Source organism: Myotis yumanensis, unplaced genomic scaffold (assembly GCF_028538775.1).
Source record: "Myotis yumanensis isolate MYYU_CA2020_CCGP unplaced genomic scaffold, mMyoYum1.0.hap1 SCAF_22, whole genome shotgun sequence".
Classification (NCBI taxonomy): domain Eukaryota; kingdom Metazoa; phylum Chordata; class Mammalia; order Chiroptera; family Vespertilionidae; genus Myotis; species Myotis yumanensis.
The window spans coordinates 859,451-883,895 of record NW_027223773.1 but is presented as its reverse complement, the minus strand read 5'-3'; the positions used below and the strand labels follow the sequence as shown (position 1 = coordinate 883,895).

Genomic DNA, 24,445 nt, shown 5'->3' with positions numbered 1-24,445 from the left:
ACCCTGGGGATGGGAGGGTAGGGGGGTGGGGAGGGCGCCCTCACCTCCTGTCGCCGCTGCTCCTTCTTGAGCTGCGCGATCTCCCGGTTCCTCTTGGTCTCCACCAGCCGCCGCCGCTGCTGCTCCTCCCGCATCTGCTTCATCAGGGCCACCTGGCCGGGCAGAGGGGGCACCGGGACCGGGCTAAGCAGGTGCCCGCTCGCTGCAGGGACTGAAGATGCTGGGCGGGGGGGGGGGGGGGGGGGCGGGGGGACGGGGCAGCCGGGCAGCCTACCAGGTCGCCCCTGAGGTCCGCCCCCCCACTCCCCCGCAGGGGCTGAGCTGCCTCACCTCCTGGGCCACCCACCAGCCCAGCCATGTCCAACCCTGGCCCCCGCTGCTCACGGTCCCCCTGGTCCCCGTCCCCCAAAGCCACCGTCCTGGGTCCGCTATTCTAGGACCCGATGTGGACGGAGCACTTTCTCTCTCCCGACAGCTGGGCTGCTGACGGGGGTGGGGGGTGAGGGTGGGGGGTGGGGGGGTGTGGGTGTGGGTGTGGGGGGGTGAGGGGGTCAGGGTTAGGGACAAGCCCCAGGACCTGGTCCGGGTGCAGGAGGTGAGGGAACGGCAATGACTGCTCACCGCGGTGGGCGGGCCCTGAGGTGACAGACACCCCGCACCCCGCCGCCCGGCCCCCGCCGCCCGGGCCCCACCTTGGCCTTCTTCATCTCCGCCACCTCGGCCTGCAGCTTCTTCAGCTCCCGCTCGTAGCGCGACTGGTTCTTGAGCAGCCGCGCGTGCTCCTTCTGGGCGGCCTGCAGCTTCTGCAGGTCCCGGTGCATCTCCCGCAGCCGCTTCTCGTAGTCCGCCTTGATCTTGTTGGCCTTCTCCTCCGTGTAGCACTCCATGGTGCCTGCGGGCCGCGAGAGAGAGAGAGAGAGAGAGAGAGAGAGAGAGAGAGAGAGAGAGAGAGAGAGAGAGAGAGGCGGCTGTCAGGCCCCACCCGCCTGCCTGGCCTTGGAGAGGCCACGCCCCTCTCTGCACCGGTGGGTGGGGTTTGAGGAGCAACAGGGGGCGGGGCCTGCAGGGCTGGGGCTGTGGGCGGGACCCAGGGAGCTGGAGAGGCGTGGTCGGCAGAGATGGGGCAGGAGGAGTGGGCGGGGCCTTCGGGCTGTGGGCGGGGCCTTCGGGCTGGGGCTGTGGGCGGGGCCTGCGGAGATGGGGCTGTGGGCGAGACCCAGCGAGCAGGAGGGGCGGGGTCGCAGAGGTAGGGCGTGGCGTGGGGCGGGGCCTTGAAGGAGGAGGGGCGGGGCCGGCAGAGATGGGGCGGGGCATGGGGCGGGACCTGGGGAGCAGGAGGGGCGGGGCCGGCAGGGCTGGGGCGGGAGTGGGCGGGGCCGCGGGCTGTGGGCGGGGCCTCACTGAGGTTCTGCAGCACGCGGTCGCGCTCCAGCTGCGTGTCGCGGATCTTGTTCTGCAGCAGAATCAGCTTCTCCTCGTACTGGTGCTTGAGCGTCTGCAGCCGCCGCTGGCTGTTCTCCAGCTCGTCGATCAGCTTCTGCTTGATCTCGATCTCGCACGTCAGGTCGGCCAGATCCGCCTGGAAGTTCACCTCTGCGGGCAGAGACGGGCCTGACCCAGGGCGCCAGGGTGGGCGCCAGGGCCCGGGGCGGGGGGCGGGGGGGAGCGGGCAGGGGGCTGAGGGGGCCCCCAGCCCAGGCGCACCCTTCACGCACCCTTCGCCTCGGGGTCCGAGTCCGAGTCCACCAGGCTCTCCTCGCTGCCCGAGTCCTCGTCCTCGTCCTCGCGCCCCTCCTCCTCCTCGCAGCCACTCTCATCCGGATCTTCCTCCTCCTGCGCACCAGGTGCCATTAGGGGGGATGGGGGGGGCGGGCGGTCCCTCCCCCACAAGCTGGGCCCGGCCTCAGGGAGGGGTACCCAGAAGCAGAGGTTGGTCCAGGCATCCCCGCAGGTGGGAAACGGGGGTGAGGCCCTATCGGGGCCCCTTGTGCCACCTCCGTCCTGGACAGGAGCTTCCCATCCCCCAGCAGCCTGGGCACTGACCCCCACCCCCACTGGGATGAGGGAGGGGACTGAGGATGGCGATCACCATGGCAACCCAGCAGAGAGAGCAGGAGGCAGACCAAGCGCCGTCCCCGCTGCGCACAAGGAGGTGCTGGGGCCCCATCCAGCGGGAGTGGGTGAGTGTGCGAGGGGAGGGGAGGGGAGGGGAGGGGAGGGGAGGGGCGGGGCGGCCAGGCTCACCTCCTCCACCTCGTTGTCCTCATTCTCATCAGTCTCCTCGCTGTTTTCCTGTTGGAGTTTCGCCCTCTTTTTGAAGGCCTCCTTCTCCGGGCTGCCGGGGGAAGAAGGGCAGGCGGGGTTAGGGGGCTGGAGCTGGCTGAGCATGTGGGGGTGGGTGGGGGTGGGGGGTTAGAGGGGGTTAGGGGGGGAGGCATGTCTTGTCCGGAGGTCACAGGACAGGACCGGGTTCCTGCTCTGCAGAGCGTGGCCGCCCGTCTCGTCCCCCCCGCCCACAGTCACCGGGACTGGCCGCCTCCCTCTCCCGGGTGGACAGGAGCAATAGGTGGCTGTGCCCCAAAGGCGGGCGGTCTGCTCAGAGTCCCAGGGGACCCCGATCAGCGCCTTCTGGGGAGGCCACCCGGTGAGAGAGACTCCGGGGCGCTCACTCGCCTTTTTCTCCGCTGCCTGACCTCCTTCTTCTTGAGTCGCTCCAGGTCCTGCTTGGCCCGGCGGATCACCTCCGAGGCGTCCTCCATGGCGCTGGCCGGGCTGCCCCCGAGCCCCGGGGCGGCCGGGGAAGCCCCCAGGGAGTAGGGGCCGCGAGCCGAGGCCCGGGAGAGGCTGCGACGCAGGGACTCGTTCATGGCCTCGCTCTCCAGCAGCTTTGTCCTGCAGGAGGGGGTGGGGCGTGGGGGTGAGCGGGTCACCCTTGCCTGGCTAAGGCCCCCGGGGGTCCCAGGGGTGCCCGGCTCACTCACCGCAGCTCCTCAATCTCCCGGATGTAGGTCTGGATCAGAGCACCGATGGCCTCGTTGCCGTCACCTGGGGGAAGAAGTAACAAAAGCACCTTCAAGTCTGGCTGGTGTGGCTCAGTGGTGAGCGTTGGCCTATGACCCAGGAGGTCAGGGTTCGATCCCCGGTCAGGGCACACGCCCGGGTTGCGGGCTCGATCCCCAGTGTGGGGCGCGCAGGAGGCAGCTGATCCATGCTTCTCTCTCATCACTGACATTTCTCTCTCTCTCTTCCTCTCTGAAATCAATAAAAATATATATATTTTTAAAAAGTTAAAATTGGTTGGAAAAAGATGCGTGAATGAACCAATCTGTGAGCTCCTGGGCTGGCCCAGCCCGCCCGTCTCCTGGCCAGGAGTGGGGAGGGAGCCCGAGCCCTGGTGCGCCCAGCCGGCCCCGGGCACCCACTCACCGGCCTTGGCCAGCAGCAGGTTGGCCTCCTGGCTCATGAGGTGGGTGACGCGGCTGTTGATGGCGTCGATGGCCTCCTGCATGGCCTTCACCCGCAGGCGCAGGGCGCCGTTCTCCTTCTGCAGCATGGCGTTCTCCCGGAACAGGTCGCTGTAGCCCTCGCTGCCGTCCTCCCCAATCACCCTCTTGCCCTGGGAGGGGGGGTAGGCGGGGGGACGGGGGGAGTCAGGTGCCAGAGCCCCAGGGAGCGGGGGCCCAGGGTCCCTAGAACACAGCTCCTGTCTCCCATGCTCAGAAGCCATACACGGTTCCCATAGCGACAGAAAAGCCCGAAGACTGTGAACCGCCATTCCAGGCTTCCCCTCAAGGTCACCTCGACCTTCCCTTCCACAGCCCACCTTCCTGTCTCCACAGACTCTGACCCAAGGGTCCAACCCGAGGGGACCTGGGCAGCTGGCGTGAGTGAGGAGGTCCATCCGGGTGTTAGACAATAGGGCGTGGTGGGGGTTGGGGCCAACAGAGTCCTTGTAGCCAACGTGGTGCCCTGCGTTGTGACATCTTCAAATATGTCAACCAAAACCCACTTGTGTGCCAGATCCAGGCCCTGGACCACTAACCGGTGACTTCCGCCTTAGTCACAGGGAACAGCGTACGTCCCCCAGGACACACGTTCACATCCTACGATGCCTGCTCCACTTGCTCCAGCCGATAGCTCACTCGTGCTTCAAGCTCCATGGAAAAGGACTCCTCCTCCATGAAGCCCTCCCTGACCACCTGAGGAAGTAGGGCCAACTCTCTCCTCTGCCTCCCCCGACCCCACCCCGCACACTGGGCGACTCGTGCGGTCCTACCCGCGGTCCTGATTCTCATTCTGAGCCTAGGATTCTCAGCCGGTCAGCACAGCGGACGTGAGTCTGTGCGTCATGAGATCCGCGCCACGCAGGCCGCGGGCCGGGCGCACGCTCACCGCCTTGTACTCCATGAGCTCCATCTGCAGCCGCGCGATCTCGGCCCGCAGCGCGCTGATCTGCTGGCTGGTCTTGTCCTGGTTCACCACCACCTTGTTCTTGATGTTCCGGGCCCGGTTGGCGTATTTGAGGGTGTTGAGTGTCTCCATGAAGTCCTGGTCCGAGGGGCTCACGCAGGCGATCATGATGGTCTGGCTGGGGGTGCCGGAAGGGGAGGTGAGGGTCCCAGGGCGCAGCCGGCTCCTCAGAAGCACATCTCAGAGCAGAGCTCCCGCCCCCCCGCCCCGCCCCCCCCCCCATTGCCTGAGGACTGGGCTTCACAGGGCAGAACCTGGGTGATGGGGACCCGGACCCCCCACAGAGCAGGTGGGCAGGCTGTGAGAGAGATGGCCCTGCATCTCTTTACCATTTTCCATCTATTACCCCAGCTGAGCTCTATCACCTTTTTATTTTAAAAAAATGTATCTTTATTGATGTCAGAGAGGAAGGGAGAGGGAGAGATAGAAACATCCACGATGAGAGAGAATCACGGACCGGCTGCCTCCTGCACGCCCCCCACACTGGGGATCGAGCCCACAACCTGGGCCTGTGCCCCGACCGAGAATCGAACCCTGACCTCCTGGTTCAGAGGCCGACGCTCAACCACTGAGCCACACGGCCGGGCTGTCACTTCCTTTAGGGACTCTCCCTCCCGGGGTGCAGAAGAGTCCCACCCTACTGGCCCGAGGTCAGGGGGCATCTCAGCCCAGAGCGGGGGGTCTCCTTGTCCCGGGGGGCCTTCACCCTCAAACCCTCCCACCCTGCCCCCCAGGAAGCCCCGCCTCCCCGCCCGGTACCTGTTGCCCCCTAGCGAGTCCTGCAGGAGCCGCGTGAGCTTGGAGTCCCTGTAGGGCACGTGCACCGCCTTCTTGCTCTGGTCCCCGAGGGCGCTGATCACATTGCCCAAGGCCAACTGCGGAGGCAGACCCGGTGCTGGAGGGGGGCCCAGGGAGGGACTGCCTGGCCAGGGCCGCCTGCACCGCCTCCCCGCCACCCCCCAGCCGCCCGCCCGGCGCCTACCAGGCCGCAGTTGATGGAGATGCCCTCCTTCGCCCGCTCGCCCGTGGCCCCCGTCCGCTTCAGCCGCTCGGAGCCCGCCAGGTCCACGAAGTGAAACTTGGCCGTGAGGGTCTCGTACTCCCTGGCGGGCGCCGCGCCCTCGGGAAGCCCGGTCACCCCCTCGTGCACCTGCAGCGGAAGGCGGCCGCTGACCCGGGGTCCCCGCGCGGGCGTGGCTCCTGCCTCCTCCGCCCTCCGGAGCTGCCGCCCCCCCCCGCACCCCACGCCAGGGCCCGGGGGATCCTCACCGGGTCGGGCTGGGCGCAGACGCGCATCTGGCACAGGTGGATGGTGAAGATGGCGTGGGAGCGGGAGCTCTGCACGTTCATCTGGGTGCTGGCCGTGGTGCGCGACAGGGCGCCCTGCCTCAGGCACTGGATCAGCTGGGAGGGAGGCGGCGGTGAGGTCCCGGTCCCCCCACCACCATCACGGCCACCCCGCCTGCCCCGACCCCTGACCCCTGACCCCGGGGCACGCCCACCTCCTCCTGGGAGCTGATGAGGCGGGAAGTGACGCCCGTGGTGTAGATGCCGCCGTTGGCGTCCTCGTGGATCTTGATGTTGGACCGGCGGTGGCGGGCGTCGGGGTCCCTGGTGGCGTCAAAGAGGTCCAGGATCTCCTCGTTGTAGAGCTAAGCAAGGAGGGGGGGCAGGGGGACAGTGGCTGGGCTCACTTCTATAGACCAGCTCCATTCTGCAGATGGGGAAACTGAGGCCCTGGGAGGTTCCCGGCCGACCCTGTCCCTCAGGTTCTGGGTTCCACGGCCTTTGACCTGGACTGGGGTGGGGGCAGCAGGGTAGGCCCGGCAGGAGGCGGGGGACCAGGGCCAAGGGGACTCGGGTTCTAGGCCCAGATACAGACACAGCCAGGATCTGGGCGAATCCTGTGATGTCGCTGCCCCGGAAGGACGGGGTGGGGTGCGGTCCCCGATTTGGGGGGGAAGCAGAGCTCAGTGGGGATGGTCCCTGAGGGGTCCTGGTGGTGATGACGTCACAGCGGGGCAGGGACACGCCTGTGTGCCCGACACGCAGGAGCGAACATGGCCCAGCCGTGTGGGGAGGGCCTGGGGAGACGGTCACGGGAGGGGGCCTGGCCGGGAGCGGTCACCCCACTTCAGAGGGCTGGGCCTCGGACATCCCTGCGTTTGGGATCGCTAGCAGGGCAGTGTCATCCTGCCCCTGCCCTGGGCAGGCCCAGGAGGGGGGGTTGGGGAGGGGAAAGGGAGCAGAATCCTGCAGGGGGAGGGGCGGCTGCAGGCCTCACACGTCCGAGGGGTTGATGGCCTTACAGGGACAGAAATACCCACGGGAGGGGAGAGGAAACGGAAGGGGACTGGGTGCCGTGGTGTCTGTCCGTCTGTGTGTCTGTCGGGACAGACAGGGCACCATTTAACCCCTCACGGTTCACCCTGGACCTGGGGTTCTGTAGGAGCCGTGAGTGAGGCCCTTCCTTCCTGGGGTCAGGGGAGACTCAGAGGGTCAGGAAGGACCTCAGCCAGAAGGGTCAGGGCCCGGGGCCGGGGAGGCCGAAGGAGGGGCGAGAGCCACGGTTCTCCAGCCCCATCGGATGCAGGAAATCCCTTCGCGTGTCCCACCCGGCGGCCTTCCAGCTCTCGCTTGGATGCTCCCAGCAGCGGGGAGCTCATTCCCTGAAGATGCCTGCGTGGCTCCCGAGGCTCATTCCCCTGCCCCGGAGGAGAGCCCAGCTCCTGTGCACGGTCCTGCGGCCCCCGAGCCCCCCCGCCTGCCCACCCCGCGAGGCCGCAGTACCTCCAGGAACTGAGCGCTGACTTTGAACTCGGGCCCGGCCACGCCCTGCTCCTGCGCCCGCCGCTTGCGCTCGGCGATGCCCCCGAAGAGGTGCGCGATGGCCCTGGGGATGATGCCCTGCTCCTCCTCCGTCGCCGCTGTGTCGAAGCCGGTGCCCATGGTGTACGTCTTCCCGGCCCCCGTCTGCATTGCAAAGGCGCAAGGAGGGGTGAGCCGGCACCCCAACTCCCCCGCCCGCACTCCAACTCCCCCGGCACCCCCAACCCCCAGCACCCCAACTCCCCCGCCCGCACCCCAACCCCCCGGCACCCCAACTCCCCCGCCCGCACCCCAACTCCCCCGCCTGCACCCCAACCCCCAGCACCCCAACTCCCCCGGCACCCCAACTCCCCTGCCCGCACCCCGTGGCAGTCCCTCCGGCTGAGAGCCCGCCCCTCTGTGGCATCCTGGGAGGACACGCACTCCTGGTCCCCTCTGGTTCTGGGTTCCACAAACCCAGCTGCCTGGAGGCGGAGCTCTGACCGTGAGGCTGGCGTGGCCTCTGTGGGCGCGAAGTGGGCGCGCGTGGACTCACCTGCCCGTAGGCCAGCACCGTGGCATTGTAGCCCTCGAAGCAGCCCTCGATGAGCCTGCGCACGCAGGTGGCGTACACGTGCTCCTGCCAGGTGTCCAGGTCGAAGACAAAGTCGTAGGTGAAGGCCTTGTCCTTCCCCAGCAGCACCTGGGGCTCCCCCGGGGTGACGGAGGTGCAGATGTGACAGCCCTCAATCTTCTCCTTGGACAGCTGCGGCCGGATCCTGCCGGGAGCGGGGAGCCCCGGTCAGCCCTCCGCCCGGTCTCCCCACTGCACTTCCACTCCCCAGCCCCCCCCAGAACCCCCAGCACCCCTGAGCTGGAGGAGAAGGGAGGAAGTTTAGGGGCACTTGCTCTCCCCAGAGACAGAGGCAGCTTCTGTAAAAGGACAATAATAGATCCAGCCGGCGTGGCTCGGTGGTTGAGCGTTGACCTAGGAACCAGGAGGTTACGGTTCGATTCCCGACCAGGGCACAGGCCCGGGTTGCGGGCTCGATCCCCAGTGTGGGGCGTGCAGGAGGCAGCCGGTCCATGATTCTCTCTCCTCCTTGCTGTTTCTCTCTCTACCTCTCCCTTCCTCCCTGAAATCAATACAAATATATTTTAAAATAATAATAATAATAAGAAGAAGAATAACAGCAGTAACATGGATACCACCTGACCCCACAGCTGCCAACACTGACGTGGACTCATCTGTCGGAAGCATCTCTTGTCAGTGAATCCCGCCCGTAAGCCCGGCCTGACAGGTGAGCCTGGGGCGGAGGGGTTTCCATGACGGGCCCAGGCTGAGCAATGGGACATGACAGCGCCCCACCCCCCCCCAGGCTGGGCTGACAGGAGAACACACTCCTGCTTCCGCGGGGAGCCCCCGGCAAAGCAGGGAGCGGGGTGAGGACGGAGGGACAGGCCTGGCCGCTCCCGGGCTCCGTTCTGGAGGAGACCAGAGCCTCGCCTGGAGGCCTGGGGGGCCAGAGCGCCTCCAGCTCAGACGCCCCCTCCCCGAGGCAGGGCCTGGTGGACATTGTTGGGGAAGCAGCTCTGGTTTCTCTCCCGGGGCCGAGGTGGACACCCAGCACCCCCCCCCCCCCGCACCCCCCCTTGCAGCATCAAGCAAGGCCAGGTTCGCTGAGGAGGGCGGGGACCTATAACAGGGACCCCAGACCAGCCACAGGGGGGCCCACAGCCAGATCTCGACGGGGTGGGGGGAGCCAGGGGGGTTCCCCTGCAAAAAGGAAGAAAAGTGGCATCAGTTTGAGGGGGGCGCTAGGCATGGACGGGGCTACCTCCATCCCTCAGCTGCTTCCCCCTCCTCCAAGCAGCCGTTGCCATGACGACGTCGCCATGGCAACCAGATGTGAGTCAGTGAGCATGTGCGGAGGGATTGGCAGAAAGCACCTCCCGAAATGCCTAAAGCAAAAGGGGGTGGGGTGGGCGCGAATGCCCCCGGGCTCCCCGCACAAGCCAGCCCTTGGCTGCCAGCTGGGCCCTCACAATGAGCTGCCTTGTCCGGCCCGGCTCCCTAAGCCAACATTTACCCGGAGAAGAAGAGGGAGAGAGAGGTCCGAGCCAGCACCCACCCGGGGCCGGGGGCGCCGGCCACCACCACCGAGCGGGGGCCTCCCGCCCTCCTGCCCTTGCCCCTGCCCCGGGTGGGCCCAGGCCCGAGCTGTCTCAGAGCTGCAGGCCTGAGCTCCCCTGAGCCCATCTGAGCCCGAACCCCGCTCCGCACTGTGAGGGCAGGGGAGGCCCTGGCAGGTGCTCCGGGCCCAGTGCTCCCACCGACGGTGGCCTGGGGTTATATATATATAATATTTTATTGATTTCAGAGAGGAAGGGAGAGATGGAAACATCAATGATGAAAGGGAATCATTGATTGGCTGCCTCCTGCACGCCCCCTACTGGTGACTGAGCTCGAAACCCGGGCATGAGCCCTTGACCGGAATTGAACCTGGGACCCTTGAGTCCGCAGGCTGACGCTCTATACACTGATCCAAACCAGCCAGGGATATATATATATATATATATATATATATTATTGATTTCAGAGAGGAAGGGCGAGAGAGATGGAAACACCAATGATGAGGATCATGGATCGGCTGCTTCCTGCTCGCCCCACACTGGGGACCGAACCCGCAACCCGGGCCTGTGCCCTGACGGGGAATCGAACCCTGACCTCCTGGTTCACAGGTTGACGCTCAACCACTGATGCACCCGGCAGTGTGTTTGTGCATCTTAAGTCACGCCGCTTTACTGTGTGGCCAAGGGCAGGGCTCAGCGTGCCGAGGGGAACGGGGTGCGGAGGGGAACGGGGTGCCATGGGCACGGAGCCACAGTGACCTGTGCAGGCCGTGGTGCCGGGCACAGGCGCCGTGCAGGCCCTGAGCTCTGGGCCTCGGGACCGAACGCTCCCCACCCACGGTGCCCACGGCGCCCAGGTGCACGGGGTCAGGCCTGGGCAGCTTTGCCGGTTGGACCAGCTCCTGCAGGCGCCCGCCCGGCCCCGTGGGCCTCTTTCGATGGGATTTCTGGATCCAATTCAAACACCGTTTAATTACCCCAGGCAGATGGCCATGCTGGCGATTGGAGGAAATCGAATCAGGGTCCCTCGAGGCCGGGGTGGTGGGGCGCAGGGGGTGGGCAGAGGGACGGCTGCTGCCCTGCCCATCAGAGCCCGTGGTGAGGTGAACAGTCCCTCACCAGCAGCCCCGAGGCCACGGGGAGCCCGCCTGCCGGGAACAGGAGAGCCAGCCCGGAGGGGACGGTGACGAGGGGGCGCCGGGATGTCAGGGCCCGGGAGTGGCGGGTCCCCTTAGGCATTCACCCCGGGACTCTCGGTGGGCCCAGCCACCTCCTGTTTCTCTCCCTCTCCCTTCCTCTCTGCAATCAATAAAAACACATATTTAAAGAAAACCTCCATCCTCGAGGTAAATTACGATTTAACGCAATGTTTTCGAAAGTCCCACTGGCTCACTGCTCCCGGCCTCTGTCAGTAACGTTTTGGGGACCCAACGCCCGTCTTCCTGCAAGGACTTCCGGGATCTGCCCCTCGGGCCTCCATCCTGCAGGGAGGTGGCCTGACCCCTGCTCAGCGAGGCCCGGAACCTCCCGGAACAGAGCGAGGTCTATTCCCCGCTTGGCAGGGGCATCCCTGCACGGCGGGAGCGGGGAGAAAGGGCCCAGCTTTTCAGAGGCAGGACTTGGCAGGGCGGGCAGGCGGGTGGGCACGGGCACCGGCTTCCCCAGCTCGCAGCTGAGCGGGCGCTGGGCGCTGAGGGTGTGATTGGCAGATCCATCCCCACCCCCGTCCCCCGGCAAGAAGTGAGCCCGGGGCGCAGGGACCAGACCGCACGCAGGGCCCACCCCCAGCTCGGAGCCCAAAGAAGAGCTGAGCTCAGCGGTTCCTCAGACCTCGGGGAGCCGGGCGGACAGGGCAGGAGGGGAGGACAGAGGAGAGAGCGAGGACAGAGGACAGAGGCGGGAGGAGGCGGCCGGGGACGCGCAGACACTGCCAAGGAGAAAAGGGCGCCCCAGACCCCCACCAGGCTCCACGGCAGGAGGGGGGGAGGGGGCCAGCTCCCCGCACGCCCACCCCATCCTTAGTGACAACACGCGGACAGCCAATCAGGGCCCCCCAGGCTCCGCCCAGTGACCGTGGGGTCCTGGGGGTTTGCTCAGCTTCTCAGGGGAAATGCGTTTGACCCAATCCGCTGGCCAGGGCCCCTCCTTTGTCTTCTATTCGACCTGCCCCCCCATCTTGACCTTGAGCTCCTCAGGGTGCAGCCAACTGCCAGGTGATGGCTGTGATATTACAAGGAACCCGGCCACGATGGGGGTTGGGCTTCGTTCCCGGCCCCTTTCTCTGCAGGTCCCAGGGCCCCGTCCACCCCAGCTTCCTCCACTCCCCCCGTGGCTGACCCTGCCACACCCAGGGAGAAATTAAATAACTGGGTTCAAGTCCACACGGGTACAAAGTAACACGGTCCCCCAGGCAGACCACCTTGGCCAGCCTCCGCCCTGACCCGACCCTGGAGAGCTGGGAGCACCCGTGGGTGGAGCGGCGGCCTGCGGGCTGAAGGGTCCTGGGTTCGACGCCGGTCAAGGGCATGGACCTCGGCTGCAGCTCGAGGGCATGTGGGAGGCAACCAATCCGTGTTTCTCTCTCACATCGGTGTTTCTCTGTCTCTCTCCCGTCCACTCTCTCTAAAGATCAATGGAGAGATATCCTTGGGTGAGAATGAAAAAGAACCAAGACTTAGGCTGTCATCACCGCAGGAGGCCGATTTCGCCACCGAGACCAGCGGTTCTCAACCTTCTGGCCCTTTCAATACAGCTCCTCATGTGGTGACCCAACCATACAATTATTTTCGTGGCTACTTCATCACTGTCATGTTGCTACGGTGATGAATCGTCATGTAAATATCTGAGATGCAGGATGGTCTGAGGCGACCCCTGTGAGAGGGTCGTTCGACCGCCAAAGTGGTCGCGGCCCACAGGTTGAGAACCGCTGTCCGAGACCCTCAGGGGAAGCCTTGGGGACTTGGGGGGCAGAAGCCCGTCTGTTCTCTTCTCCTGTGGGACCCCGAATGCCTGTCTGAATCCTGGAAGGGAGCCCCAGAGGCCAGCGGGACGGCCGGCCCAGGAGGGACCGAGAAGTGAGAGGCGCATCCATCGCCCCGTCGCTGGGTGAGCGGCCTCGGAGTGCGAGGGACCGAGCAAAGGTTGCCTCGACGCCAAGGCCTCCCCTGCCCTCCCCTGCCCAGCCCGGCCCGCGGGCAGCTGGTTGACGCTTTATCGTGAAGGTGTGTGTGCGTGCGTACGTGTGTGTGCGTGTGTGTGTGTGTGCATGTGTGTGTGTGTGCACGTGGCAGGGACATCTGGCGGCCCCGTGACCTCGGTCTGCCTGGCACTCTGAGTCACTGAGCTTCACGGTGACCTGCCACGGACCAGCTCAGAGACCAGCCAGATCAAAGGGGAGCCGGCCACGCCTGGCGGGAGGGATTTAGATAAGCCAGAGGGTGGGGGTGGGGGGAGAGCTTCCTGCCTGCTCACTCCTGCGGATCCCGGGAGGGGGCCGGCCAGACTCAGGCTTCTTCCTGGAAATCCTCGGGAACCTGTGCCCAGCTCAGGGGTGCAAGCGAACCCCGTCATGGGTTAGGACGACCCTGCAACACGCACCTCCCCGTTTCCCCGAGGCTCTCATGCGCCCCAAGTCACGTGAGACTCGAACCATCCTGTGCGGAACCTGCTGAGGGCCCTGCACCCGGGTGGGAGGGCTTGGAGAAACCGGACCCTCCGAGACCGTCCGGCTGGTCCTACCAGCAGCCCCGGGAGGGGAGCGCGGAGCCAGAACCCGGGCGCGCCTGCCCGCGAAGGCCTTCTGAGCAGACAGAGCATCCTCCTCTCTCGCCGGGCAGCCCGCCAGCCGGGAGGCGGCTGAGGCTGGATCCCGCTCTCCCCGGGGAGTCTGGGGTGCAGACACGGGGCCGTAAGCTGACTTATTCCCGAGGAGGCATCTACGCCTCCTCTTCCCACAGAGGCCAGCCCGCTCTCCGACGGCGTGAGCGCCGCCCGAGGAACCAGGAGGTCAGGGTTCCATTCCCGTGGCTCAGTGGTTGGACATCGACCTATGAACCAGGTCACGGTTCGATCCCCAGTGAGGGGCGGGCAGGAGGCAGCTGATCAGTGATTCGCTCTCATCACTGATGTTTCTCTCTCTCCGAAATCAAGAAAGAAATATTTCTTTAAATTATAATAATAAATATATTAAAAAGTGAGTCATCAAACAGGGTGTGAATCCCATCGGGGGTGCTGGCCCTTTCGCTGCAGGGGTGCAGAGAGGGGAGAGCACAGAGCCCCAGGCAGCCAGAGGGTCCCGCCTCCCGCCCCCCAACCTCCTCTTGGCCTCTCGGACCCTCCCCGCTGCCCTCAGAGAAAGGACCCCAGACAAGAAGGCTTTGTGCTGTGGGGTCAAAGGGCATGGGTTTCGGAGGCCCCTGCAGGCCCGGGGAGAGGGGCCTGGGCTCCCCCGGGAAACCTCCGCGAAGCCTCGGGTGCCAGCTCAGGGGGCATGGGGTTCAGAGCTGTGACCCACTCCCTCCTGGGGGGCGGTCCTGGACCTTCCTCTTTCACCCCAGAGTCCGGCCCAGGGACAGGCGGTCCACGCGGGGGGGTGGGGGGCACCTGGGGGAGAGCCTCGTCCATGGCCCCCCAGGGCACCCCCAGAAAGGCTGAAATCAGGCAAGGGGAGGAAACGGGCCAGCAGAGCAGGGGTGACAGTCAGAAGCCGGGGAGCAGGCAGGGGTGCGAGGAGGGGCTGAGAGCCGGGGCCAGACCCTGCCCGGAGCTGGACAGACCCCACGTGCTCCGCCCGTGTGAGTCCGTGGCCGGGGCCGGAGCCTGGGAAGCGCAAGCCCAGCTCAGGGACCCGTCCAGCTGCCGCCCGGCTCAGGGCATCTGGCGGGGTTTCCCATGACCTCCCGGGAGACGGAGCTGCGGCGCCCAGAGCTGCAGTGTGACAGCATCAGCACGTGGGGGGGGGCGGGGGGGGAGTCAGGGCAGGGGCCCTGGGGACGGTCCCTGCGGAGGAATGCGGAGCAACAGGCGGGCTGAGCGCCGGCCGCGGGGACGGGAGCCTCGCCCCCCACAAGGGCCCCGGGCCGGGGCCCGCGCCTCCGTCTCGGGAACAGGACGGAGACCGCACGTCCAGGGGAATGGACACTCCCTCCACACGAGAGGGAAGCAGGATTTGTTTTTTATCTTATTTTTAATATATTTTTATTGGTGTCAGAGAGGGAGGGAGACGGAGAGAGACACACATCAATGATGAGAGAGGATCATGGACGGGCTGCCTCCTGCACGCCCCCCACTGGGGATCGCACCGTGACCTCCTGGTCCGTAGGTCGATGCTCAACCACGGAGCCAGGCCGGCCGGCCGGGCTGGGCTTATTTCTAAACATTTCATGCCCATCCACTGCTGAGGAGTCGACCCGCTGTCCCCATTCTGCGGAGGGTGAAACTGAGGCCCAGATGCGGACAGAACAGGCACCTGGGGCCCAGCCCCACCCCTCGCCCTGGAGATGGAAGAAGTGAGGGTGTTACCCTGACACTTCCCCTGCTCCACCCCACCTCTCCGGTGGAGGTTTTGAAAAGCCTTCATCCAATCAGGCCGGCTGCCGGGTGGGGGAGGGGACGCGGCTTCCGGGGCTGTGGTTACTATCGGCCACTTCCTTGCGATGACATAAGCCCTGTGCCTGCAGCCGGAGGCCTCCCCAAGGGCTCAGGGGCCACTGCCCGGGACACGGGTGGGACGGCTCGGCCCTTACACGCTTGTTTCTGTCTTCCTCCGTCTCTCCGTCCCAAGTCACCGATTCTTTCTCTCTCTTTTTAAAAAAAATATTCTTATTGATTTCAGAGAGGAACGGAGAGGGAGAGAGAGAGAGAAACATCAACGAGAGAATCATCGATCGGCTGCCTCCTGCACGCCCCCTTACTGGGGGCCGAGCCGGCAACCCTAGGCATGTGCCCTTGACCGGAATCGAACTCGGGACCCTTCAATCCCTAAGCTGACGCTCTATCCACTGAGCCACACGGGCCAGGGCAGTCACCAACGCTCTCGATCCGAAATTCAGACGGACACGGACGATCTCAGAGTAGCGGGAACTAGGGAAATACGGCAGCTGGAGAACGGGAGCCCCCTCCCCCCCATCCTCTTCCCCGTCCCTGCTCCACGCTGGAGTGTCCACCTAAGGCCGAGGGGCTGGCCGAGGAAGGAAGCTTAAGGAAATGGGGCAGAGATAAGGGGAGGGGTCAGGCCGCACTGAGGGCGCCCGCGTGGTGGGGGCCCAGAGCCGGGGGGGGGGGGGGGGGTTGGTAGGGTCTTAAATAAACACGCCATGTGATGGCTTCCTTCCCCAATTTAAACTCTGCAAGTTTGCATTTCCTAGCGGCTGCCCCAACACACACACACACACTCTCTCCCGCCCTGAGGCAGCCCCCTTCCCCCGGGGAGGCTGGCTCTAGGTCCTTATCCTGCAGGGGATTAGTGGAGGGAGGGAGGACGAGCAGATGGGCGCTGGCCTGGCCATCTCCTGGTGCCAAGGGTGCAGGGGCCGAGGGGCTAGGATCCAGGAGGCCGGTATGGGGGGGGGAGCTTTGGGGGACTCACACCTAGACCCTCCTTCCCCCTTTCCCACAGCCCAGGTCCTGAAAGTGCCCCTCAGGCTCTGCCCCAGCCCAGGCCTCCTCTGCAGGGACCAGTGGACAGGACAGCGGCTCTGGCCCTGGTCCCTGGAGCCCTGGGCCTGGCATTTCTCAGCTGGGCTAAAAGCTGCCCCGCACCCCAGGGCCCTGGCCTCCGGGCCCCATGAGCTGGACCTGGGCTCGCTGGACGCTGGGCTCAGGGCAAGTGGTGCTCACAGGGCGTCAGAAAGCAGCCCAGTTACAGACAAGAGAGGACTCCAGCGCGGCCAGTGCGGCCCCGGGGTCCAGTGTCGACCTGTGAACCAGGAGGTCACGCTTGGATTCCCGGTCGGGGCACAGGCCCGGGTTGCGGGCTCCGTCCCCAGTGTGGGGCGTGCAGGAGGCAGCCGATCCATGATCCTCTCTCATCATCGATGTTTCTCTCTCTCTCCCTCTCCCTTCCTCTCTGAAATCAGTAAAAATATATTTAAAAAAAGAAGGGACTTGTAGAAAGTCCGAGGGCACGACACCGGTGATGGACAAGCCTCGGTGACCCCCAAACCTCGGTCCACCCCAGTCCATTCCAGCCTCCGACCTGGTGCCTTAGGGGAGCAAGAGGTTCCTGGGGGTGGGGGTGGGGTTAGCGGGGGACCCGGCGGCCGAGGAACTCTCCCTGCCAGCCGGGCCATCCTCAGCTGTGTCCGGCATGTGTGCCTTCCACGGCCCGCTGCCCATTGAGGTCTGCCGTGTGCCAGGCCGCCGTGTGCCAGGCGGGCACTCCCGCTGCGGTGGGAGGGCGACCTGGGCGGGCCTTCACCTTCCAGGAGCCCTGAAACCGGGGCTCGTCTGATTCTCGAATCCCCCCACCCGTCACCCAATCAGCAGCTCAGGCGAGGAGTGGGCACCCCCGTCCGTCTCCCTGGGTGAGCTGAGTGGGCAGCAGAGATGAGGCCAGTCTCCGCGAAGAATGGGGTGCAGTGGGCGGGCCCAGTCCTCTTTCTGTGGCAAGCATCCCCGGGACCTCTGTTGGGGGGGGTGAGGGGACCCCAGCTCTCTCTCCCTCGGTCCTCCATCCCTGGCCACCCCTAGGGCACCCTCTGGCACAGGGAGGGGGCTTTGGCTGGCGCTCTCCTGCAAGATGGAGTCGAAAGCAAAGTCCCCCCACCCCCAAGCCTGGTTCCTGGTGGTGGGTGGGGGCTTTTCTGGGCACGCGGACTCCCCCAGTCTGCTAGCGATGCCTACCCCACCCCCACCCAGACCCCGTCCGCCCGCCCTCCCTCCCTCCCTCCCTCCCTCCCTCGACCTCCACCGCTTCCTGCTGCAAAGTCAGCCCCGAAGCAGCCTGGCCCCGCCCGCCAGCCCACCAGGCACCTGCGGGCTCCCCTTTGTCTGCTGGGCGGGCAGAGCTGTGCCCCAGCGACGCCCCAGTGCAGCCTGGCACGATCTCAGAGTAGCAGGAACTAGGGAAATGGGGGGGTGGGCACCTCAGGTCTCCCAGCCTCGACCCCAGAGGCCCAGTGGCAGCCCCCCGGCCCCCCTTCTCTCTGGGCTGCAGAGGGCTGGCCAGGTGGCTGGGGACTTGTGTCCTGGGGCAGGGGGGGGGGGCGCTTTTCCACCGTCTAGGTGACCCCCCCCTTCCCGGGCTCCTGGAATATGGGTCACTTACCACCTGGCTCAGAGACCTGGACCCCAGACCCCCACCCACCACCCAGGGCTGGGCAGTCCTCTCCACCGCCCCTGCCTCATGGGGAACCCCCAGCATGAGGACAGCGAGAAGGCGTGTGGTCTAAGGGGGTCTCCCCGCAACAAAGGGCACCTGGGGCCCAACTTTGCAGCCTTCCCCGCCCTACACCCTGCACCCCCCCAACCCCCCAGCCTGTCCGCTCCCCAACCTCAAAGGTCAGGCTATTCCTCCAGGTCCCAGACGCGCCCTCGGGGCCCCTGAGGCGGAGCCCCAGGTACATCCCTTCCTCTGTCCCCGGTTGCCCTCTCCGCCCGGGGACAGGGCCAGTGGGGTCCTCGCCTCCCCACGGAGCAGGCACCGATCTTTGTCTGCAGGCTCCCGGGCGGGGAGCTGCCGGCCCGGCCCGGCCCAGAGCGAGAGACCCAGCCCGCCCGGGTGGGGGGACGAGGGGAAATGTGCCCCCGACATCCCGCTGCGAGACAGCAGCCCCGTGGGGAGGCGAAGAGGAAACACGCCGACGCCCCGCCTGGGCCAGGGCTTGGGTGTGAAATACCGGATTTCCTTGTTTATTCGATTTTCGGATCATTAAGGGCTCCCCAGAGGGGCCCGGCAGGACCACCCAAACAAAGCCACCGTCCCGCAGCCCGCGCTCGGGGTGCCCGCGGGGCCCACGCGGGGCCTCCTCCGGGGCGGGGGGTGCGGGGTGCGGGCTCCGGGACCCAGCGGCCCCGCGCCCACGCGACACAAAGCCCGAGCCCCTCGCGCGCCCCCCGCCCGCCGGCCCCTACCTGACGGCCACCTTGACGCAGCAGTCCCCCTGGCCGGCCATGGCCGGGGTCTGGGCGGGGATCGGGGATCGGGGACCCGGGTCCGGGGGGGCCTGGGCCCCAGGCGGCGGGAGGCGGGAGGCGCGGCGCCGCAGCGGGGACGGCCGGGGACCCGCGCGCACACCTCCCGCCCGCGCGCACCGCCCACCTCGCCGCCACCAGCGCGCACCGCCGCGCGGACAAAGGGGGCGGGGGCCGGCCCGGTCCAGGCCCCGCCCCGAGCCTCGGCCCCCGCCCCGCCCCCCGCCCCGCCCTCGGCCCCGCTAGCCAATCGGAGGCCGGATCCGGCAGCAGGGGGCGGGGCTGGAGCCTTTAAAACGACCTCTTGGCGCGCCTCCGAGCCGTGCGCTGGGTATGGGGAGGGGGGCGCCGGCGGGAGTGGGGGACCCCGGGGGAGGGGCTCCGCGTGGCGACCCGTGGGCCGCGCGGGACCCCCGGCTTGGAGGGGATCCCCGGTTTGGGGGGGACCCCGTTTCCTAAATGAGGAAGCTGGGACGCAGAGAGGGAACTACCCGAGGTCACAGCGAGTTAGTGGCTGCGTGCGGGTAAGAACCCAGGTCTCCCGGCACCGCAGGATGAGCAGCTGGGGGTGGGGGCCCCCCCGCTCTGTCCCAGCGAACCTGCCGGCCTGGAGGGAGGGGATCCAGGCCAGTGTTTCCGGTCCCTGCCCCTCCAGCCTGCGGCACCATCGAGCTCATCTTCTGGCGAGTCCCTGGCCCGGGCCTTGCCCTCCCAAGGTGACCTTTGCGACCACAGGCTCACACTCTGCTCCTTGTGGTCTCGGGGGGGGGGGGGCAGAGGGCCCGTGTGGGAGGCCCCAGGTGCCCCGGGGTCAGGAGGGGACAAAGGGGACACTCAGCTGGGCACCTGGGGAGGGGCTGGGGGGCGAGGAGGGCGGGGGAGGGGGGAAAGCTGCCTTTCTATGGGGCATAAAGGACAAGGGTACCCCGGGCCTTTAAACGCAGGGAGGTGATGGCGGAGAAGTCTGTCCGTCTGCCTCCCCTCCCGCTGAGCCCAGGCCCCTTCTCTCCGCCTCCTCCGATGCCCAACATTGGGGCCATTCACAGGCCCCCTCGCCAGCTGCCTGCCCGCCCCGCGTGCCCACCAGCGCCCTTCCTGGGCAGGGGCCCAAGCCCAGGACCCAGATGTGGAGGGAGCTCCCTGGTGGGGGGGGGGGGGGGAGGATGGGGAGTCTGGCCCCGAGCCTCTTGCATCACCCAGGGATGATGAAACCACGTGAGCGACTGAGGCGAGGGGGGGGGGGTGTCTGAGGGTGTACCCCGGGGTGCCAGCCTCTCCCCTTCTCCCCACCCAGCCCACAGGTCCCTGCTCCATCCGGGAGCCCAGATCCCTTATACACAAAAACAAAGATAACTTCAAGGGCACGTCACCCGCCTCCCTTCCTGACAGAGAGCAGGATGGGCACCTGCAGGTGAAGGCGGGAGGGAGCCCCCGTGGGATCTGCACCTTCCACTCCCTGCGTATCTAGAGGAAGCTGCAGAGCTGGTAGGTCCTCCGCCCAGAGCAGGGGGCCTGGGTCACGTTCTGGGCATTCTCTCCCCGTCCACCCACCAACGGGGCAGGGGAGGGGGGTAAGACCACACTTATGGGCCGTGGACGTGAACAAGGTACTTTATTATATGCATGTTCTTTTATTAAACAATGTATTTTTATTGATTTCAGAGAAGGAAGGAGAGGGAGAGCACGAGAGAGAAACATCCATGATGAGAGAGAATCCTTGATCGGCTGCCTCCTGCACGCCCCCTACTGGGGATGGAGCCCGCAACACAGGCGTGTGCCCTGACCGGGAATCGAACCCTGACCTCCTGGTGCCGAGGTCGCTGATCAACCCCTGAGCCACGCCGGCCGGGCTGCGTGTTCTCGTTTCATTCTCACAACCTTGGGAGGCGGGCTTCATCGTTCCTGTGCGGCTTTGCAGAGGGGAAACGGGTCTCACCCAGCATAGAAGCAGCAGAGCAGGATTCGAACTCGTGTGTCTGGGTCCAGATTCCCCAGATCACTTCCCAGAAGCTGGCCCAGGCCTTTGCTCCAGGGCAGCCCTCCCGATGGCCATGGCGATGGCGAGGCTGCATTTTGCAAAGCCTCCCGCCCGCCCAGACAGACTCTGCATTCTCTGGGGCTTCCTGCCTCCGGGAAGTTCCCCCGTCTTCCGAGAGTAGGTGACTCCTCTGACTCACAGCCTCACTGCCGGGAAATGGCACCAGGGCCGCTGCCTCACCCACCCTCCGGGCCACAGGGTGTCAGGCAAACCTGAACCTGGAGGCTCAGCAGCTGGAAACTCCTGGAGGGCCTCCTGGAGGCGGGGGCCTCGGGTCAGCCACGCCAGCCCCTCAGCAGCGCCTCCTGGGCTTCCAGGGAGCGGCAGGGCAGCCAGAGGTCCAGACCCCCACTCCCGGGCACTGCTGCCCAGAGGCGAGGCGGTCACTGAGCACAGCGGTCAGCGGTCAGATGCAGCCCAAGAGGCAGGGAAGGTTCAAACAGCAGCTTGGGGAGACTCAGGCCGGTCAGAGGCAGCCTGGGACAGTCCCCTCCGCCTCTGTCCAGCTTCAGCACAGCCACGGCCTCCTGGCTGGGGCGTTCCCACCCCACTCCCCTCCCAGCTGCCTTCTCTGCTCCCTCCTTCCCAAACCCTGAAGATCAGACGCCTGTATGCATTTCCCGCCCACCCCAACCCTGTCCTTGGGCCCGACAGACAGACAGACACACACACACACACACACACACACACTCTCTCACACTCACACACACACTTGCACACACACACTTGCACACACACACACTCAGCCTCTCACACACACACTCGCACACTCACACTCTCATACACACACTCACACGCTCACACACTGCCCTGTGCTTGGCCCTGAGCCCCTCATGGACTGGAGTTCGGGCCCCACTCATGCCCTGAGCTGCGGCCCTTCCCCCCAGGCATCCTGGGCCTCCACCATGTCTCCTGCCAGGGACCCGGGGGAGGGGGGTGGCTCTCCGGGCAGGAAGCTCCCACGCTGCTACGGTGGTTAGAATACTCAGCAGGACTGGGGGCCGCCATCTGGCCCAGATCTCTCAGGCGCAGACCCACAGCGACAAATCAAAGCCCCGAGAGCTGCCCTCAGGCCCTAGCAGGGTCTCGGGGTGGCCTGGCCTTGAGTCCACTTCCGCTTCATCTCTCTTTTTTTTAACCCTCACCCTGGGAGTGAGGACATTTTTCCCATGGATTTTTAGAAAGAGTGGAAGAGACGGGGGTGGCTGGGGAGAGAGAGAGAAAGAGAGAGAGAGAGAGAGAGAGGAGAGGAACATCGATGTATCAGAGACACATCGATTGGTTGCCTCCCGCACACGCCCCCCCGACCCTGACCTTGACCCTGACCCTGACGGGGGGCAGGGATCAGACCAGCAATCCAGGCAGGAGCCCTTGACAGGAATCGAACCCAAGACCCTCTGGTGTGCAGGCCAACGCTCTAACCACTGGGCACACCAGCCAGGGCTCCTCGAGGGCCAGAAGTAGGCGTTGGCGCCTGCAGGAGCCGTCTGAGCTTTGACCTAACATCCTGGGTGGCAAGTCCAGAGTTCGGGGCCGCCAGCCCCACCCCAGCAGCTGTACTCGGTTCCGAGGGAGGCCCTGCGGGCAGCTGGCTGGCTGCCCCCTGCAGTGCCCACCCGGAGACGGAACCCAGACGCCCCCTGTCCGCAGGGCCTCGGGCCCCCCGAGAGGGTCTGTTATCGGGGTGCAGACTCTGAGGTCTTAGCTCGGACGCGGGCTGGGCCTGACTTCCTCTGTTGCGAAGGAGACAAACTTAGCCGTAGAGGAAACCAGACTTGGTTATAAATAGCGAGAGAGAGAGAGAGAGAGCCGCTGTGGATCACCAACACCCCAAAAACGAACTATTTTTGGTTTCAAGTGTGATTGGGGGTTTAATGATGACCCATATCCCCTCAGACACAACCTCTGTATCCAATCCAGTAACAGCTTCTTTTTTTTTTTTTTAATTCTCACTCGGGGATATTTTTCTATTGACTTTTAGGGAGAGTAAAAGAGAGAGGGAGAGACAGAGAGAAACAACGATGTGAGAGAGACACATGGATGGGCTGCCTCCTGCCCGAGCCCTGATCAGGGCCCAGGCCGGGGAGGAGCCTGCAACCGAGGTCCGTGCCCTTGACCGGAATCGAACCCGGGACCCTTCGGTCTGCAGGCCGACGCTCTACCCACTGAGCCACACTGGCCAGGGCTCCAGTAGCTTCTATTACAGTTCGGGGGCCAAAGGCAGGAGCGGGTGTGGGTGACCCTCACTCTCAGGGACGGACCCTCGAGTGGGGAAGAGCCCCCCACGACCACCTAGCACCACCCCTTCGCCTTCAGGTGGAGAGACTAGTCCAGACGGGGGCGTCTCCACGGCCCCACACACGCCCGGACCGAAGGCCAACCTCTGACGCGGAGCCACAGGGGAGCTCACGGTTCAGGTCAAAGTCAGGTCGGCATAAAAGGGCCAGAGACAGCCCCGAAGCCACCGGGCGGGCGGAGCCCCGAGTCAGAGGCCCCGGGTCAAGTTCCAGCCCCGCCCCTGCCCGGCCACGAGACCTGGGCGGCCACGGGAGGGACTCCGCGTGTGGGTCCCCGGCCTCAACGCGAACATAACCAGGTGCTCGTCTCGAGTTGGGGCTACCGTGGGGCTGAAGGGGGATCCCAGGTGGGCACCAAAGGGGGTCATGCGGGCAAGTGCTCTGTAGGGAGGAGGGGGGGCCCAGGGCGAGGCCTGTGGCTGGGGCGCAGGAGGCACTGGGTCCCTTGTGACCACTGTCGCCCCGCGTGACTCCGTGTGGACAGAGGGGCCTGGCGCTGGGGCCTTGGACGCCTACGGCCACACACGGGCGCAGCTGGGAGCCGAGGCCAGAGCTGGCAGCGGCCTCCGTCCAGTGAGACCCGGTCACGCCTCCAAGGAGGGGGGCTGGGCTGGCACTGGCCCGTGGGCCGCCGGGCTCTCCCCGCAGAACGACCGTCCAGATGGCCCCTCCGGCCTCCCTGGGCCTGGCCCCCAGCCATGGCCGGGCTCCTGGGGAAGGGACGGGGGGCGGGGGAGGGGAGGCCCGGAACAGGAGACAAGCAGAGGCCAGGTGCCCGGTGTCAGGCCTGAGACTTTAATGTCCAGACATGACCGGGGCAATGATCCTGGGATCGCCCTGGAAATGCGCCCCCTGCTGGTGAGGAGAGGGGCCTGCGGCCTCCTCCAACCATCGCTGTGAGATGGGCGGCTGCCCCGATGGCTGACAATGTCCCTCCTGCACCCCCCTCACCCCACCCCTGGCCCCGAGGCCCCAGCCCAGGTCGAGGCCGAGGGTTTCAGGGCCCGGGTGGAATGAGGGTCTCCTGGGAGCCCTGACGCTGGTCGAGGCTGCCCACGGAGGACCGCAGGCTCGGGGGTCCCAGGGCGCCGGCCGCGCCCTCGGGGGGCCCTCGTCTTCTCAGTAGCTCGGTGGCCGCCACCTCCACCTGCTCCGGCTCCATCTGGCAGGCCTCCGCCAGGGCCTGGCCCGTCGCCGAGACGAAGCCGGCGTCGGCCGCCAAAGTGTCCAGGCCGCCTCGAAGCAGAGCCTTCAGGGAGGAGAGGAGGTGGTGGGTCTCGCTGAGGGGCTGCCCCGGGGCCCCGCCACCCCCACCCAGGGTCCCCCCTGCATGTAGCCCGGGACCCTGGTCCCGCCCCGCCTCACCTGCTGGATCAGCAGGGCCGTGGCCGGAGCCAGGCCCCTGCACGGGCTCTCGGGGGTCCGGCTACTGGGGACTGCTTCCTCGGCCTCAGGCATCGGGGGCTCTGGCCTGGGGCGCTGTTCCAAAGGCACAAAACAGACCCCAAGAGGACGCTGGAGCCCAGGGGACCCAGTGAACCCCAGCTCTTCCGAGGGGACCTTAGCC

The 24,445-nt window shown here is 66.2% G+C and overlaps 2 protein-coding genes across 5 annotated transcripts in view; both read right to left on the bottom strand.

Annotated features, from left to right (window-relative positions):
- Positions 1–18,624, bottom strand: part of KIF21B (kinesin family member 21B) — a 34,284-nt gene extending 15,660 nt beyond the window's left edge. For all 4 annotated transcript variants that reach the window (XM_070401112.1, XM_070401113.1, XM_070401110.1 and 1 more), the window contains exons 1-16: positions 18,484–18,624; positions 7,835–8,057; positions 7,261–7,443; positions 5,973–6,122; positions 5,740–5,874; positions 5,453–5,620; positions 5,230–5,345; positions 4,393–4,588; positions 3,427–3,616; positions 2,982–3,045; positions 2,674–2,892; positions 2,245–2,335; positions 1,716–1,833; positions 1,402–1,593; positions 693–892; positions 45–152 (exon numbers count right to left, since the gene is read on the bottom strand). In XM_070401112.1, coding sequence (XP_070257213.1) covers positions 45–152; positions 693–892; positions 1,402–1,593; positions 1,716–1,833; positions 2,245–2,335; positions 2,674–2,892; positions 2,982–3,045; positions 3,427–3,616; positions 4,393–4,588; positions 5,230–5,345; positions 5,453–5,620; positions 5,740–5,874; positions 5,973–6,122; positions 7,261–7,443; positions 7,835–8,057; positions 18,484–18,524 — 2,394 coding nt within the window. In that variant the 5' untranslated portion in view covers positions 18,525–18,624. The remainder of the gene's footprint in view (positions 1–44; positions 153–692; positions 893–1,401; positions 1,594–1,715; positions 1,834–2,244; positions 2,336–2,673; positions 2,893–2,981; positions 3,046–3,426; positions 3,617–4,392; positions 4,589–5,229; positions 5,346–5,452; positions 5,621–5,739; positions 5,875–5,972; positions 6,123–7,260; positions 7,444–7,834; positions 8,058–18,483) is intronic.
- A 3,829-nt stretch (positions 18,625–22,453) lies between these two features.
- Positions 22,454–24,445, bottom strand: part of CACNA1S (calcium voltage-gated channel subunit alpha1 S) — a 30,177-nt gene continuing 28,185 nt past the window's right edge. Inside the window, 2 exon segments of the mRNA XM_070401456.1 lie at positions 22,454–24,127; positions 24,244–24,357. Of these exon segments, the coding sequence (XP_070257557.1) occupies positions 23,876–24,127; positions 24,244–24,357 (366 nt within the window). The 3' untranslated portion in view covers positions 22,454–23,875.